Genomic DNA, 15,213 nt, shown 5'->3' on the forward strand with positions numbered 1-15,213 from the left:
GACGCGCGCGCCTCGAGCTCCAAATTTCGTCTTTGATTGCCACACAGGTAAGTTTTGCACTGAGTTGGAGTTTAGGTTATTGCGAACTTTATCGGGTTGCGTGAATGTGTTTTTAATTTGGAAATAACCAAACTCTGTTAGCTAAAGACGCCGGTTTGAATCCGGCATTGACTGGCCTTCGCCAATACATGACATATATTTCAGTTAATAGCTATTAAATTAAAAATGAAAAGGAAACAACATTCTCTAATTTATTCCCATCAACAAGAAATAGTAATATTCTTTATTAATCATACGTCGCTCTTCAGCGGACATTTTGCGGGCATGTCATTGGTAAGGTTCACAAATCAATTTTCGAGTTGTCAGAATAAAATATTTGTACTTAGTATTTGGTACCTAGTATTTGTAATGTGCAATTCCAAATACCTTAGCAACTAAAGTTGTACGTTAGTTAGGTATATTTTTTTTATATCCATTCAATTTTAAACACCCTTCAGGCCTTACAGACTAAACACCCTCCAGCTCCTTCAACCCCATATTTTCTCGACCCGCCAACGGCTAGCCAGGTATGTCTTCAAATCAATAGTAAAGAAACCCTCGAGGCCATCATTTCTTTTAAAAATGGATCCGCACCAGGCCTAGACGGAATCTCACCCCAACATCTGAAAGACCTCATTTCATATTCAACAGGCGATGCTGGCGAACAGCTACTAAATTCCATAACAAAATTAATCAATAAAATGTATACAGGAAACATTAACCCTGATATAGTCCCCATTCTTTTCGGCGCCAACCTTATCGCTCTAAACAAGAAAGACGGAGGGGTGAGACCAATAGCCGTTGGTACAACACTTCGGCGTCTCGCATCCAAATTAGCAGTCCGGCACATAATATCTAAATTAACCTCATTTCGAACCAATACAACTAGGATTTGGCACCAAAGGGGGGTGCGAAGCAGCCGTACACTCCCTGCGCACTTACCTCTCTAACACGACGTCCGAGCTGTTGATCAAAATTGATGTTAAAAATGCCTTCAATTCAGTAAACAGAGACACCCTGCTGACAGAAACAAAACATAACATACCCGAAATTTACAACTATCTCCTTCTATCCTACGCAGATGCTACAAAATTATCATATCGCCAAAACGTGCTTTCTTCAGAAGTTGGTTGTCAGCAGGGTGACCCGCTCGGGCCGGCAATATTCTCTTTGGCAATTAACCCTATCATCAAAAAACTAAATTCTAAATTTAACGTGTGGTACCTAGATGATGGAACCCTAGGAGGTGACGTAGATATTGTCACTTCCGACCTGTCCACAATCAAGACCGAATTTAGCAACATCGGCCTTGAAATAAATTTTAGCAAATGCGAACTGTACATTCCAAATTCCATCCCTAATCACAACAATATTGAACAAAACTTCAACACCCTAACTCCAAACATAAAAACAGTTAACAACGAGTCACTTTGCCTCCTAGGATCTCCTATTTTCGAAGAGTCTTTTCCAAACTATATACAAAATTCAATTTCCAAATTCAAAATCTTTTCAACCCGCCTTCTTGAAATAAGTCCTCACTACGCAATTACAATTCTTAAATTCTGCCTTTTTGTCCCTAAATTGACATACGCCATTCGCTGCAGCCCTATTTGGTGATTCGAAAATATTATTTTACATTTAGATGACCTTATTAAGTCAAGTTTGGAATCCATTCTCAATATTCAGCTCAGCGACGATTCCTGGACCCAAGCATCCCTACCCATCCGTCATGGTGGGCTAGGGATCAGAAAAATTTCTAGTGTATCCTTGCCAGCTTTTTTGTCTTCAGTCCACAGCTCCGCAAATCTCATAGGTAAAATCCTACGGGGACTTCCCTCAAACTATGAGACTGCGGGCTTGGACGAAGCTAAGAAAGCTTGGTCAAGTGCTTGCCCGAACAAGGATTTCCCAACTCATCCAAATTGTCAAAGGAGCTGGGATGACATCATGTGCCAAATTTCAGTGAATTCCCTCCTAAGCCGTAGTACAGGCCGCGAACGGGCCAGACTACTGGCTTCGGCGTCGAGGGAGTCCGGTGATTGGCTCCGGGCTTATCCTTCACCGAACACCGGAACCTTCCTCACGCCGGACACTCTCCGCATCGCGACCTGTCTTCGGCTTGGAGTCCGCGTCTGTGCTCCACACAGGTGCCCCTGCGGCAGTGAAGTCGATGAATTAGGACACCACGGGCTATCCTGTCAAAAAAGTGCTGGCCGCTTTTCAAGACACGCCGCACTGAATGACATAATCCGGCGGAATAGATGGCGCTAGCTGTCATGTAAACAAGTGCTCTGCGATTTTTTATTTATTAAAAATAGTAAATTCCGGCAATATGAAGATAAAATAAGCTCAACATGTAAATAGTTGTTCGTGTCACCTGTGAGAATGTTATCTAAGTGCAGTATGAAGAATAAGTGTTACAATTTTAACAAATGACTATAGACTGACCAATGTCAAATTGTAAGTGTAATTTTTAGCTAAACAGTGATTTAAGAAAGAACCCAAAGTGTTAAAATACTCAAATACTGTAATATAATCAATAACCGTGAAGTGAATACGATTATAAGAACGCTTTAAAAAGCAAAAGTGACCGTTTCAATGTTTAAATTGCTTTGGACTTTGACCCCAGCCGCCAGATCTCGCATATTTGCGCTCTTTGTTTCTATTTGTCTTTGACACCTATCGATCCATAATTTCGTCTACAGGAACTATGCGTATATGGCTGTGTGCATAAGATCGAGACTGTGAAACGGCGTGACCGGGTTCGAATCTTACGAACGGATAAACTTTTTGCATTTTTTGTTTTTAAGTATTTGTATGTAACGTGCAGACTAAGTTCAATTCTCGTGGTATTCAGACTTTTCTTCATTTATTTATTTTTTCTTTTATTTTATTTTTTAATATTTCGACATAAATACGAGAATAACATGGAGAAAATAAATAAAAATAATTCCCGCTCGGATAGTCGTAAATCCACAGTGACTTGTGGCAAATGCGATCTGGTAATAGAACCAGGAACATGCGCTTTATGCTCCAGATGCGAATTGTCTTTCCACTTCGATTGTGCGGGTTATTCAGAAAAACTATATAGGATGATGGAACCCCAAAAGAGAGCCAAATGGAAATGCAAGACATGTACTCGGAGAGTTCCATATACAACAAAAGTAACACTACCACCAGCATCCAAAGCTACAACTCGAAGTAGCAAAAGTAAGACTGCAGTAGTTAAGACAGTAGGAACTCGAAATAAAAAAAGCCCCCCTATGAAAACCACACATACACCATTGGTTTCTGAGACTTCTGAAAGCTGTCCAAGGACAAGCACGCCAAGTGACAAAGATGGGTGCAAAATTACGGAGGCGGAGTCTTCTCCTAATACCACTTTGACAACAAACGATATTATTTCCTCGCCGGTTGACTTGAACGCACTGCAGAATATATCTTCGACAACAAACGATATTATTTCCTCGCCGGTTGACTTGAACGCACTACAGAATATATCTTCGACAACAAACGAGATTATTTCCTCGCCGGTTGACTTGAACGCACTACAGAATATATTTCCCGATGAGGATTGCTCTCTACCACACGTGGGTTCTCATGCGGATTCGGACTCCAAAATTATATCCGAACTTGAGCTTTCCACAAACGCTGCTCCGTCACAGGAAAAATTATCGAAAAGTATGGACTACTCAGTAAACGAGGTGCTAACAGCACTGGAAATGAAAGAAGAGATAAGCCGAATTACTTCTGAATTAGCGTCTACCCAACACCAGCTTGAAGAAATAAGTATCGAAAATAACGGCCTAAAAAGAAGAATCGAAAGGCTACAAACAGAAAATGGAACATTAAAAAATCTGTGTCAATCTCCTAACTTTGGCCAAGGATCGACATCGACACACAACATGGCTAGCAAACACTCTGTTCCAACATCACCGACATCGCCGAGTTCTTTATCGGACTCTTCATTGCTGAATAATACCATGGAAACAGAAGCTGAGGACGTGGATGAACTACTGAGCTTAAAAAACCAAGTAAAAAGTCTAGAATCGGAGTTAAAAGAGCACAAGGAACTAATTTCTCACCTTGAGGCACAAATATACACGTTGTCACGCGTTGAAACTCATCGCTCAAATTGCACCGGAAACTTGGCTACGGTGGCACAAGAGAGGCGTGAAGACAACCGGATGGGACATGGTAGCAACTCGCCGGTAGATGGCATCTCACTAAATACACACAAACATGAGCCGCCTCTGTCTGAGCCCGCGCGGCCTGTGTCTGAACTTGCGCCACAGGTGGTTGAGCCCGCGCCGACGTCGAAGCCGGCACTACGAAAATTATGTATAGTGAGTAGCTACCGGGACAATGCGGTGTTAAAAACAGCGGAGAAGATTTTTGGCGAGTATCAAGTATGCCATCACCTTTTCACCCACGGAGGAGTTTCGGATTTGTTAGAAGGAATAGATAAAAAATTACAACATTATACCGAGGATGACTTATGTATAATCTTAATAGGGCACAAAGATTTTTTACAAACAAATAATTGTGAAAACATTGTAACCCTAATTAGAGAAAAACTTAGTTGTATAGTAAGCACGAACATTGTTATTTGTGCGCCGACTTACAAGTTGAAGTCTAATAGCATTCTCTTTAACAGTAGAATCGAATTATTTAACAAAATTCTATATTCGGATATTCTCCAGCATAAATACGCATACCTAATGGACTCTAACTGTAATTTGGAATATACTTTCAAAATGTTTTGGAAACGATCAGGCCTAATAAACGATGTTGGCTTATCACGGATTTTTGATGACTTGAAATGTTGCCTCGAGTACGAACATTGTATGGAACGCAGTAGTACTACTGTGAACTCGTTAATAGATAACTTTGAAATAAATGGTACACCACAAGAGGCAGTAAGTGATACCGTGGTTGATTTTTTAGGCATAGCTCAAGCACTAGTTGTGCAACCGCTGGGAAACTAAGAGGTAATGTCTGCAACCTCAACGTGTTCCATCAGAATGTCTGCGGAATATCCAATAAAAAAGATGAGCTAGAGATTTATCTTAGTACTGTAGCCAACGAACTTCATTATATTTGTATTAGTGAACATTTTTTAAATAAGGATTCAGTACCTGCTTTCAATATGTCATTGTATAATATGGCTGCTCACAATGTTAGAACAAACAAAAAAAGAGGAGGCAGCCTCATTCTAGTGCGTTCGAGCAGAAAATCAGAAGAATTGCCCTTCTGTAAGTCACTATATGAGACAGGAAGTTTTGAAGTGTGTGGTGTTAAAGACTGTGACACTAATGTCCTTATAATTTGCTGTTATAGGAGTCCTAGCGATAACAATTTAGCTAATTTCCTTGAAAGATTAGAACGGTTACTTGATTTCTCTATTGGTAAGAGTTGTATTATTTGTGGGGATTTTAACATTGATCTTCATAAAAATGATAAAAAATCTATTGAATTTCAGTCTTTGCTCAAATGTTACAATTTTATTCCTCTCATTAAAGATGTTACCTTTAAAAGAAGTCAGTCCGAGTCTTGCATTGACAATATTTTGACCAATATTCCTCAAGACAAGATAGCAAACACTTGGATCGATCATAATGGTTTGGCTGACGGACACGCAGGTTTGTGCTGTGAAATGGTATTAGATTGTTCTGGTGGCAAGAGAGACGACCCGGTGATTTATACCGAACGCCGCATACTGAACATGAATAACAACTTTGCCTTTAGACAAGGATTATCACAGCAGAATTGGAATAATATTGGCGTTAATAACTTTCTGAGTGAATTTAGTGGCCTATTTGACTCATGTTTCAAGAAAAAGAGAACGAAAATGGTTAGAAATAAACCTAGTATACCATGGATCTCCACAGGCATCAAAATCTCAAGTAAAATGAAACGCTTTTTAAATAGCGTAGATAAAGACAATACCACTGATTCAATTGATGCATATCGTAAAAGATATCTAACTATCTATAATAGAGTAGTAAGATACGCTAAGAAAAAAGCCATAAGTATTGAAATAAGCAAGGCTAACAACTCAACTAAACAATTATGGAAAATTGTAAACAGACAAAGCAACAGGACAACGGCTAAGTCAAATGCCAAATTAATCCTCAAAACAGAGAAGGTTGTTGAAGATGCTCAAGAACAAGCCGAAATATTCTCAAGTGTATTTGATCATAGTAAAGGCATTTCAACCGCTGATATTACATCTGCTATGCACATCCTGAGGCAGAATTCAATAAGGGTGAAGCAGTCCATGAGTTGTGAGAGTGTAACCCCACAAGAGGTATTTGGGATCGTGAAAAAGATGGAACAGAAATTTTCAACGGGACACGACGAGATACCCATAGGCGTACTTAAAGGTAACATTGATTTGTTATCGGAACCACTGGCGCTCTTTTATAATAACTGCTTCCAATTAGGTGTCTTCCCTGATCAATTAAAAGTTGCGAAAGTACTGCCGATATACAAAAAAGGCATCAGTAGCGACCCCATAAATTATAGACCGATATCCTTATTACCTACGCTGTCTAAAATATTTGAAAAGTTATTAAAGGTAAGGTTGCAAAGACATCTGATTGTTCATAATGTCCTAAGCGATAGACAGTTTGGATACCAGAAAGGAGTAGGTACTGGAGAGGCCATAGGCACCTTGGTTCAGGACGTGGTAACAGGTCTGAATGACAGGATGAAAGTGGCTGGCATCTTTCTCGACCTCAGTTCCGCCTTCGATACTGTAGACCATGAAATAATGCTAAAAAAACTTGAGCACTATGGTATTAGAGGAAAATTCCTTGAGATATTAGATTCGTATTTAAATAATAGGAAGCAGTACATTGAATTAAAAACAATAGATGGAGACACTGAGAAAGTGGTCAAATCAAAGACTGCTACTATAAGACGCGGAGTTCCACAAGGCTCAATACTCGGCCCATTATTTTTTGTACTGTTTATGAACGATTTGATACCATATATAATAAATTCACAACCTCATACCAAGTTAGCTGTTTTCGCAGATGACACTAATGCTATTATAACTGCTGAAAATATGACGCAGTTAAATGAAAGGGGGAATGCTGCAGTATTAGCTTTTAATGAGTGGTTCGCAATAAATAATCTAAGACTAAACAGCAACAAAACCAGTGTCCTACTATTTTCAGCGACAGCAAAAAAATCGGATAGATTGGAAATAAGTTTAAACGGCAACAAAATTATGCAAGCTGATGTTGTTAAATTGTTGGGGGTCTATATTGACGCACAACTTAACTGGAAGCACGAAATGCAGGCACTGAGCAATACAATTAGTTCCTCTTGTTATGCCTTACGCTGTCTGCGAGATTCTATAAATACCGCACAACTAAAAATGGTATATCACGCTCTTATAGAAGCAAAGCTTCGTTATAGCATCAAATTATGGGGCAACAGCTATAACTATAATGTAAATGCTGCCTTTATATTACAAAAAAGGGCAATCAGAACGATTGTACGCATACCACAAATGGCTTCTTGCAGAGACCATTTCATCAAACTCAGAATCCTTACCGCACCGTGTCTTTACATACTTGTACTTTTAACGGACTTAGTAAAACACCTACACAAGTATGAGAGCACGACCGAGAGAGAAAGCAGGCTGTCTACTAGGCGAAAAGACATAAAAAATTCTGTAGTCCCGAGGCTTAACGTTATGAAGCACGCCACAAGTTATCAGGCCGTTTTTCTCTACAATAAATTACCAACTGAATTTAAAACAATTATAAACAGTAAAATTTTCAATGCAAGACTCAAGAATCATCTATTAAAAAAGTCGTACTATTGTATAACTGACTTTATAGCCGATAGCTGTTAATAGTAGTTTGTTATATATATACATGTCTTTTAATTGATTTATGTTTTAATGTGACTGTATTTTTCTATGACGATACCAAAGTGATGATATTATTTTTTGCTCATATCTTAGTTAGTCAATTTTAAATTATTATTATATTTATTTTTATTTACATTTTATTCCTTGACATTATACAATTTTAATTAAAACAATTACAATTTGAATTTTAATATATACTTATACTTTCATTAATATCACCAGCTTGGGATCACTAAATTGAGCTTTAATTTCGTGTAATTTAATTTAATGTAGTGTTAATTATTAATTTTAAGCTTATGTTCAACACAATATTTTATTGTTATGAATAAATAAAGAAAGAAAGAAAGGTCTCTTGCATCCGTCAACGTGCCAGCTCTACTGGAGCCAACTGGCATGGCTAGAGACGACGGCAAGAGACCGGACGGTATGTCCCTGGTTCCTTGGTGTTTGGGAAGGGTGCTAGTGTGGGACGCTACCTGCGTTGACACTCTGGCCCCTTCCCACCTCACGGGAACCAGTCACCAAGCAGGTGCGGCGGCTAAAGCGGCCGAAAAGCTCAAATTCCATAAGTACAGGGGTCTCGGCCCCGAGTATATTTTTATGCCATTTGGGGTTGAGACCCTTGGCCCGTGGGGTCCTAATGCCCTACAACTTTTTAAAGACCTTTCAAAAAGGCTTATCGATTTCAATGGTGACCGAAGAGCTGGCAGTTTTCTCGCTCAACGTATTAGCTTCGCAATACAGCGGGGAAATGCTGCCAGCGTCCTCGGCACCAGTTAAGATTGTTTTTTTGTAACCTTACCAACCTGCCCCCAAACTGCCCGCTGGAGTGCGACGTATGTTAATTATTTACTAATTATTTACAACACGAAAATTATTTTACGAAAACCATACTTAATACTCAAAGCGCTTTCAGAAAATCTAGTTTCAACGCCCTCTATGAACACTTTCGAACACTACCCCAATTATTATTTCATTCATCCGTTACACGTTCTAATCAGGCTGACGATTATGAGATGGCGTCTAACGGTTAAGACATCATAATGAGCTCCCAAGGCAGACAGTATTCTCAACTTAAAAACGTCGTAAAGCCATATAAGTGTCTACGGCGCTTACGACCTTTCTTATTAAAGAAATTGTGAGTTGACCTACTTCGGAAGTGAATTTGTCGTTTGTTAATTATGAACGTCACTAGTGTCTTGTAGTGGTGCGGGTTGCGATGAAAAGGGAAGTTTCTTTGTTCAAAGTTCAAAAGGGGAAAGGTCCTTAATTCCTCTTCATTGTTCAACCGACTTTTAAATGAAAGTTGAAAGTTTGAATTTCCTTGACATATTTATGTGTGCTATAACCCGTGGAGCGCCCTAAACAGACACGTGTGCTGGTAACTAGTATAGAAGTTCCATACTACGGTAATTCTGGGGCGCTCCAGGGGATAATGGCGAAGCACACATTTTCTTGAGCCAAATACTGATTTCTAAACACAAAATTAAAATCCGTGATCACTTCAGCTCCAATACAAAGTGGTCATATTTATTACCAAGTGTATTATGAACCCAGAGCAGACTAGACCTGAGGTTACTAGCACTAATAAAGCTACTAATAGACTTGCTGAACTGTAATGAAGCGAATTATCGCGTCTCGGAACTTCGTCACAAAGCCATTCTAACTCAAAACTTGGAATATGTTTTTAAAGTTTTCGTTGTGAGTTACCGTCGGACTATTAAAAAAAGTTAAACTTGATTTAAATACACCTATTTATTTTCTGTGGGTATCAAAGTACCTACAACCTTACAAGGTTTAAGGAAAGTTTTCGCGCAGGCGCGCGGTGTTACCATTTTTAGCACACTAGTATTTTTTTTCGTCGAATCGGTATCTAAAATATTAGTTATTTTCGTTTAGGTAAATAAAAAAAATATATATATTATAATTAATAACTCACGTAAAGTTAGCATAGCGTTGGAAATCAGCGCATGACATGAATCTGAAACAAGTAAAATAGTATCGTTAGTGTCATAGTCACAAAACACTTAAAGATTTTAAAATTTAACGTTATTTCTTATGTACACAATTTTTATTGTGGGCGTAGTGAACCACTACACGAGAGAGATCAATATGTACGTAAGTTAAAATTGGCCTCCTAGTTGCAAGCTGAAATAGCTCATTGTGTCACAAGGGAGTAAAATTACATATTTACGGCCCTGGCCCCGATTTCACCACGGTGACAGGTGCGACAATTGTAAAACATCACTGTTGCTGACGTCACAGGCATCCTGGGCTACGGTTACCGCTTACCATCGGGCGGGCCGTATTCCTGTTTGCCACCATCATTGTATTATTAAAAAAAACTTTATTATATCGGAAAAAAACAGATATTTCTCTTGCTAAGTTTATGACAATTGTCACAAGAAACACTACAATTGTCACGAAATTCCGACATTTAACTCATTTCCTGTCAAGATTCACCGACAATTCTACAAATATGTCGACTAGAAAACATAATTCTTGTTTCACAACATAATTGTAATACATACAATTGTAGCAAAATGCCTGTCATGTTTGTAAGTATTTCTATAGAAACATTTTATAAAATTGTAATATGTCACCTGTCGCTTGACAATTGTCGCTCGACATATGTCACTGACAATTGTAGCCGTGGTGAAATTGGGGCCGGGCGTATATTGAATCCTGAACGAAGAGAAGTATTATATGATTGAATCCTGGGCGTAGCGAGGTATTTTATAATAGAATCCTGATCATAGTGTGGGCTTCCAGTGTTAACGCCTAAGGTGGAAATAATTTTTCTACCATGTGACACTTAGTGTTTTTCACATCACCTATGAGCTAATTAATATGTCCCAAAACATTATTTAAGCAAAAAAAAATAGTATGCCAAAAAGACAAAAATCCTAGTGTCCTAATCCTAGTGTCCTAGAACAGAAAAGTTATTTGATCCCTCCTAGTAGGGAAGAAAAGTGCCAATTAGATCCCTCCTAGCAGGCAAGAAAAAGCCCTTTTCCGAATAGGTGAGGTGAAAAAAAACTGTGCCGATCAGCTAATTAATCAGGACCGATTTAATTTAGAAGCATGTAATAAACGATGACAGTCAACTTTTTACCGCACACAGGAGAAAAACAATCCATCAGTGCACCCCTCAGCTCAAACGGTTCCATGACACAATAAACAGCTTACAGACCTTACAGTATTATGACTGTAATAACTAAGTATCGCTTATTTATACTTTTCTTTTTCTAGTCCCCAGAAGAACTAGGTTTTTCTAAGATACAACCTATCACTCAAGCTGGGCGTATATCCATCCCAATGGAAGGTCTCAAGAGTGACCCCAATTCCTAAGATAAGTAAGTCCTCCGATATCACAAACTTCAGGCCCATTGCTGTATTGTCCGTGTTTGGAAAAGTGTTTGAGACCATTCTAAACCACTGCTTACTTAATCAGATAAATCGTAAATTAGTAGATTGTCAACATGGATTCCGCGCTTCTCGATCCACTACTACCAACCACATTTGCTTCTTTGATAGCGTTTTGCGCCAAATGGATACTGCACGACAAGTTGATGTTGTTTATTTCGACTTCAAGAAAGCTTTCGACTTAGTTGACAACGATACTCTCCTATGCAAACTGTCAGCCTTAGGTTTCACCCCTCAACTTCTTGTTTTCTTCTCTGACTACCTCAGGAATCGCACACAATATGTCCAATTAAATTCTTACCAATCTGAAAGGTATTACACTCGTTCCGGGGTTAGTCAAGGTAGCACTCTGGGGCCTACTCTTTTCTTAATCATGGTCAATGATCTGCCAAGTAATATATCAGGCGTGGAATCACTATTTTATGCGGATGATCTTAAAATAATTCAACCGGTCGTAAATCCATCCGACTGTACGGTACTCCAACAAACAATCAACATGGTTGACAGCTGGAGTAAAACAAACCGCTTGTACCTAAATGAATCTAAGTGCAAAGTAATAAGTTTTAGCCGGTCTGTAGATTATATCCTCCAGACATATACTCTTACTAACATTCCCCTTGACCGAGTAACAGAAATAAAGGATCTAGGGTTAACACTCGACACTAAGCTAAACATGCACTCACACATTATAAATATTTGCAAAAGTGCCTACAAAATTTTAGGGTTCATTATTAGAACGACTTCTGAATTTCGTGACCCTAAAATCGCAATAATTATTTATAATGCCTATGTTCGCAGCAAGCTTGAGTACAATTCTATCGCATGGGACCCTCGGGAAGCAAAATATACCATAATGGTCGAGCGCGTCCAACGTAAATTTGCTAGACATCTTTACAAAAGGTATTACGGATACTACCCATACTTATTTCCGTCATCCTTTGTATTGGGAATGGTAGGGTTAGAGTCTCTCGAGCTAAGGCGTAAGCAAACGCTTGCCTTACACTATTGTCTGCTTTTAAGAAATCGTATTGACAACCCATCCGTTCTGGAGCGTATGCGTATTTTTACCCCAGACAACTACATAGCTGCAGTAGGGCGTAGCGCACGTAGAGCCAGAAACCTTTTTGCATATCCAAATGTTCGCACCTATCACGGTTCAAACGCACCCACGTACCGAGCAATAGAATTACTAAATAACTTCATAGCTACAGTCCAAAACGCAGACATATTCGCAGACAAGTGGCCGTCCCTACAACGTAGTATCAGGATTTTTTTAAACTCTACCTATGTTATTTAATATCAGATTCTTTTTTTTATCTCTATGTAACTTAGTAATACATAATATGTATGTTCAATTATAAAGATAAGTGTGTAATACAATAAGTGTACCTACTAATTTTATGATACTGACTGATACTGACAACATATATGTACCTAATTAACAGTATAAGTGCCTTGGCTTGAGCTGTAAACTTATACATAGTGTTTGAATAAAGAATAAAGAATAAAGAATAAAGAATAAAGGCACATTCTTCAGTAACGTTGGAGAAAATCTCAACTGATATAAAAATAAAAATAATCTAGTAAGCAACTTTCAGCATTATTTTATGTACAAACAACACGATTAAGTTTGTTGTACAATATGTTTTTACTCATTGAAAATTGTATAAACTATTAAATTATAATAAAATGTAATATAACTAACGGTATTATACAACATGTCTTTAATACTATTTAAGAAATATATTGAATTAGGCATTAGGTACATATATCCATTACGGTTTAGATCAAGTCAAAATATAACAAACAATCGTATAATAAAAATTAGCTATATTATACCATATAACGTTATACGTACCAAGTGGCATTACGGCAAGTAAATGATAGTTCTTTTATAATTATACTAAACATTACACACCCTAAAACACCATTCAATAATTCTTACAGAAGATAAAGATATGCTAAATAAGGAAATTTTAAAAATGTATAAAGTTATGATACTGATCTCATCACCGACTGTACTTTAACCACAGATTTACATCAGTGTGCCGCTTACTGTTGTATATCACACACACAACAACAAACAATGCACACGTGGACACGTGTTTTGCGTTGCACACATTCACAAAGGTAAGTACACTGCGCAGTCATTTGAATGTGTGTTGTAAGCCTGGGGGTACACGAAGAACGTCGTCAAGAAAAAAAATATATATTATTAAGGTGCAGGGGGCCAATTTCGACTGCGGGATAATTTCAACTAATCGAAATATCTTCCATGTTTTACATTATTAACTAGAGACACAACACACACAACACATCTTTTTCGCTATCTGGACATATATGGCACCCTAGTTAATTAGTGTAAAACATGGAAGATATATTATTTCTCTCTGGATATTGACATTATGGAAAATATTTTAACAAAATTTGATGTATATTAACCATAGCTATGCCCCTATGTTTGAATTTTTTTAGATTTATTGATAATAGCAAAAATTAGGAGGGAAAGTCAGATTTCATACAAAATTTTAAATTCTCCTAACTTTCATAATAATAAAAAAATCAGAAAAAATCAAACATAGGGGCATAGTGGTTGGTATACAACAAATTGTGTCAAAATATTTTCAATAATGTTAATATTCAGGGAGGATAAAGAGGACTATGTTTGTATGAAAAGGCGATTTCGCGCGGGTCCTCCACTCTCGTCTTATGGAAAACTAGATAATGTTAATATCCAGAGAGAAAAATGGAGACTACGTTTATATAGAGAAGCGGTAATCCCCTTTCCTCTTAAAGAGATTAAAATTGTATGTGCCCGTGCACCGCCAGCCTAACAGAGCTCCCTCAGTTCTCACTTGACCCACATCCCGCGCGGGAAAAACTTGCAAATTATCGAATGTGACAAACTTGCCCGCACTTTAATAATGCACGTACGTTACCAGTGATTTATTTACCTGCGGGTCTAAACTCTGAATCGAGTCTGAGAACTCTTGGAGTTTCCCATGGTTTAAACGAGCGTTTTAATGCAGTTGCTCTTGTGACTTGCTTCACTTGCTTGTAAGTATAAGTACATACATTAATCTGTGACTTATGAAGTATGTATTTTTTACAGATGCAGCATTCGAATTTCAGAAATAAATTTCCTTTTAGGAGTAGGTCACTTTCTTAGGAGGTTACTTTCAAGCAAGGTCACTTAGGAGGTCACTTTTGAGTCACGTCACTTTCTGAGGACGTTTCTTTTGATTTATTAGACTTTGTGAGGACGTCATATTGATGTAAGTCACTTTCTGCGAACGCCACTTTCTGAGTTCGTCAATACACAAATGGATGTCACTAATTTCATTTTGACGTCACTATAAATCTCAAAAACAAAGCATATATATTATAAAAAACATGATTACACTCTAACTATACTCACGTAGAATTCACTATCAGGAAGATTAAACTGACGACAGTTTAAAAAAAGATTTTTAATTCGGTGTATTTATGTAAAAACATGTTTGAAAAAATATGAAGCCACTTATCAACCAGTGGGCCGCGAAATTAACTCCATGAAAAAAAAGCAACCTGCCAATTCACTCTTTCTAATTATATTTTCGATACAAGTATAAGTAGGTAGCAGTTTGTAGCAAGAAAACGGACGTTATGCAATAATTCCTCAAATACCAGTTCAATACACACAGACATTATCTTTATGTAGATCAGATTTCCGTACACGCTCATTAATATTGCCTCAAAAAGATTAAAGACGTTCAAGTATACATTTGGCGCTAGATTCCCGCACAAAGCGGCACACATAATTTATCAATTTCCATTTGGAACAAAATTCACAATTCCGGCGACGTTATTCCGGATTACTC

At 37.9% G+C, this 15,213-nt stretch overlaps 2 protein-coding genes across 11 annotated transcripts in view; one reads left to right on the top strand and one right to left on the bottom strand.

The window, feature by feature from the left end:
• Positions 1-15,213, bottom strand: part of LOC134792614 (disintegrin and metalloproteinase domain-containing protein 11) — a 721,926-nt gene that overhangs the window by 592,169 nt on the left and 114,544 nt on the right. For all 10 annotated transcript variants that reach the window (XM_063763848.1, XM_063763854.1, XM_063763849.1 and 7 more), the window contains exon 3: positions 9,867-9,908. In XM_063763848.1, the coding sequence (XP_063619918.1) occupies positions 9,867-9,908 (42 nt within the window). The remainder of the gene's footprint in view (positions 1-9,866; positions 9,909-15,213) is intronic.
• Positions 1-15,213, top strand: part of LOC134792636 (large ribosomal subunit protein bL21m) — a 155,267-nt gene that overhangs the window by 16,196 nt on the left and 123,858 nt on the right. The gene's annotated exons all lie outside the window — the stretch shown is intronic.

The sequence above is a fragment of the Cydia splendana genome, chromosome 8, assembly GCF_910591565.1.
Source record: "Cydia splendana chromosome 8, ilCydSple1.2, whole genome shotgun sequence".
NCBI lineage: Eukaryota > Metazoa > Arthropoda > Insecta > Lepidoptera > Tortricidae > Cydia > Cydia splendana.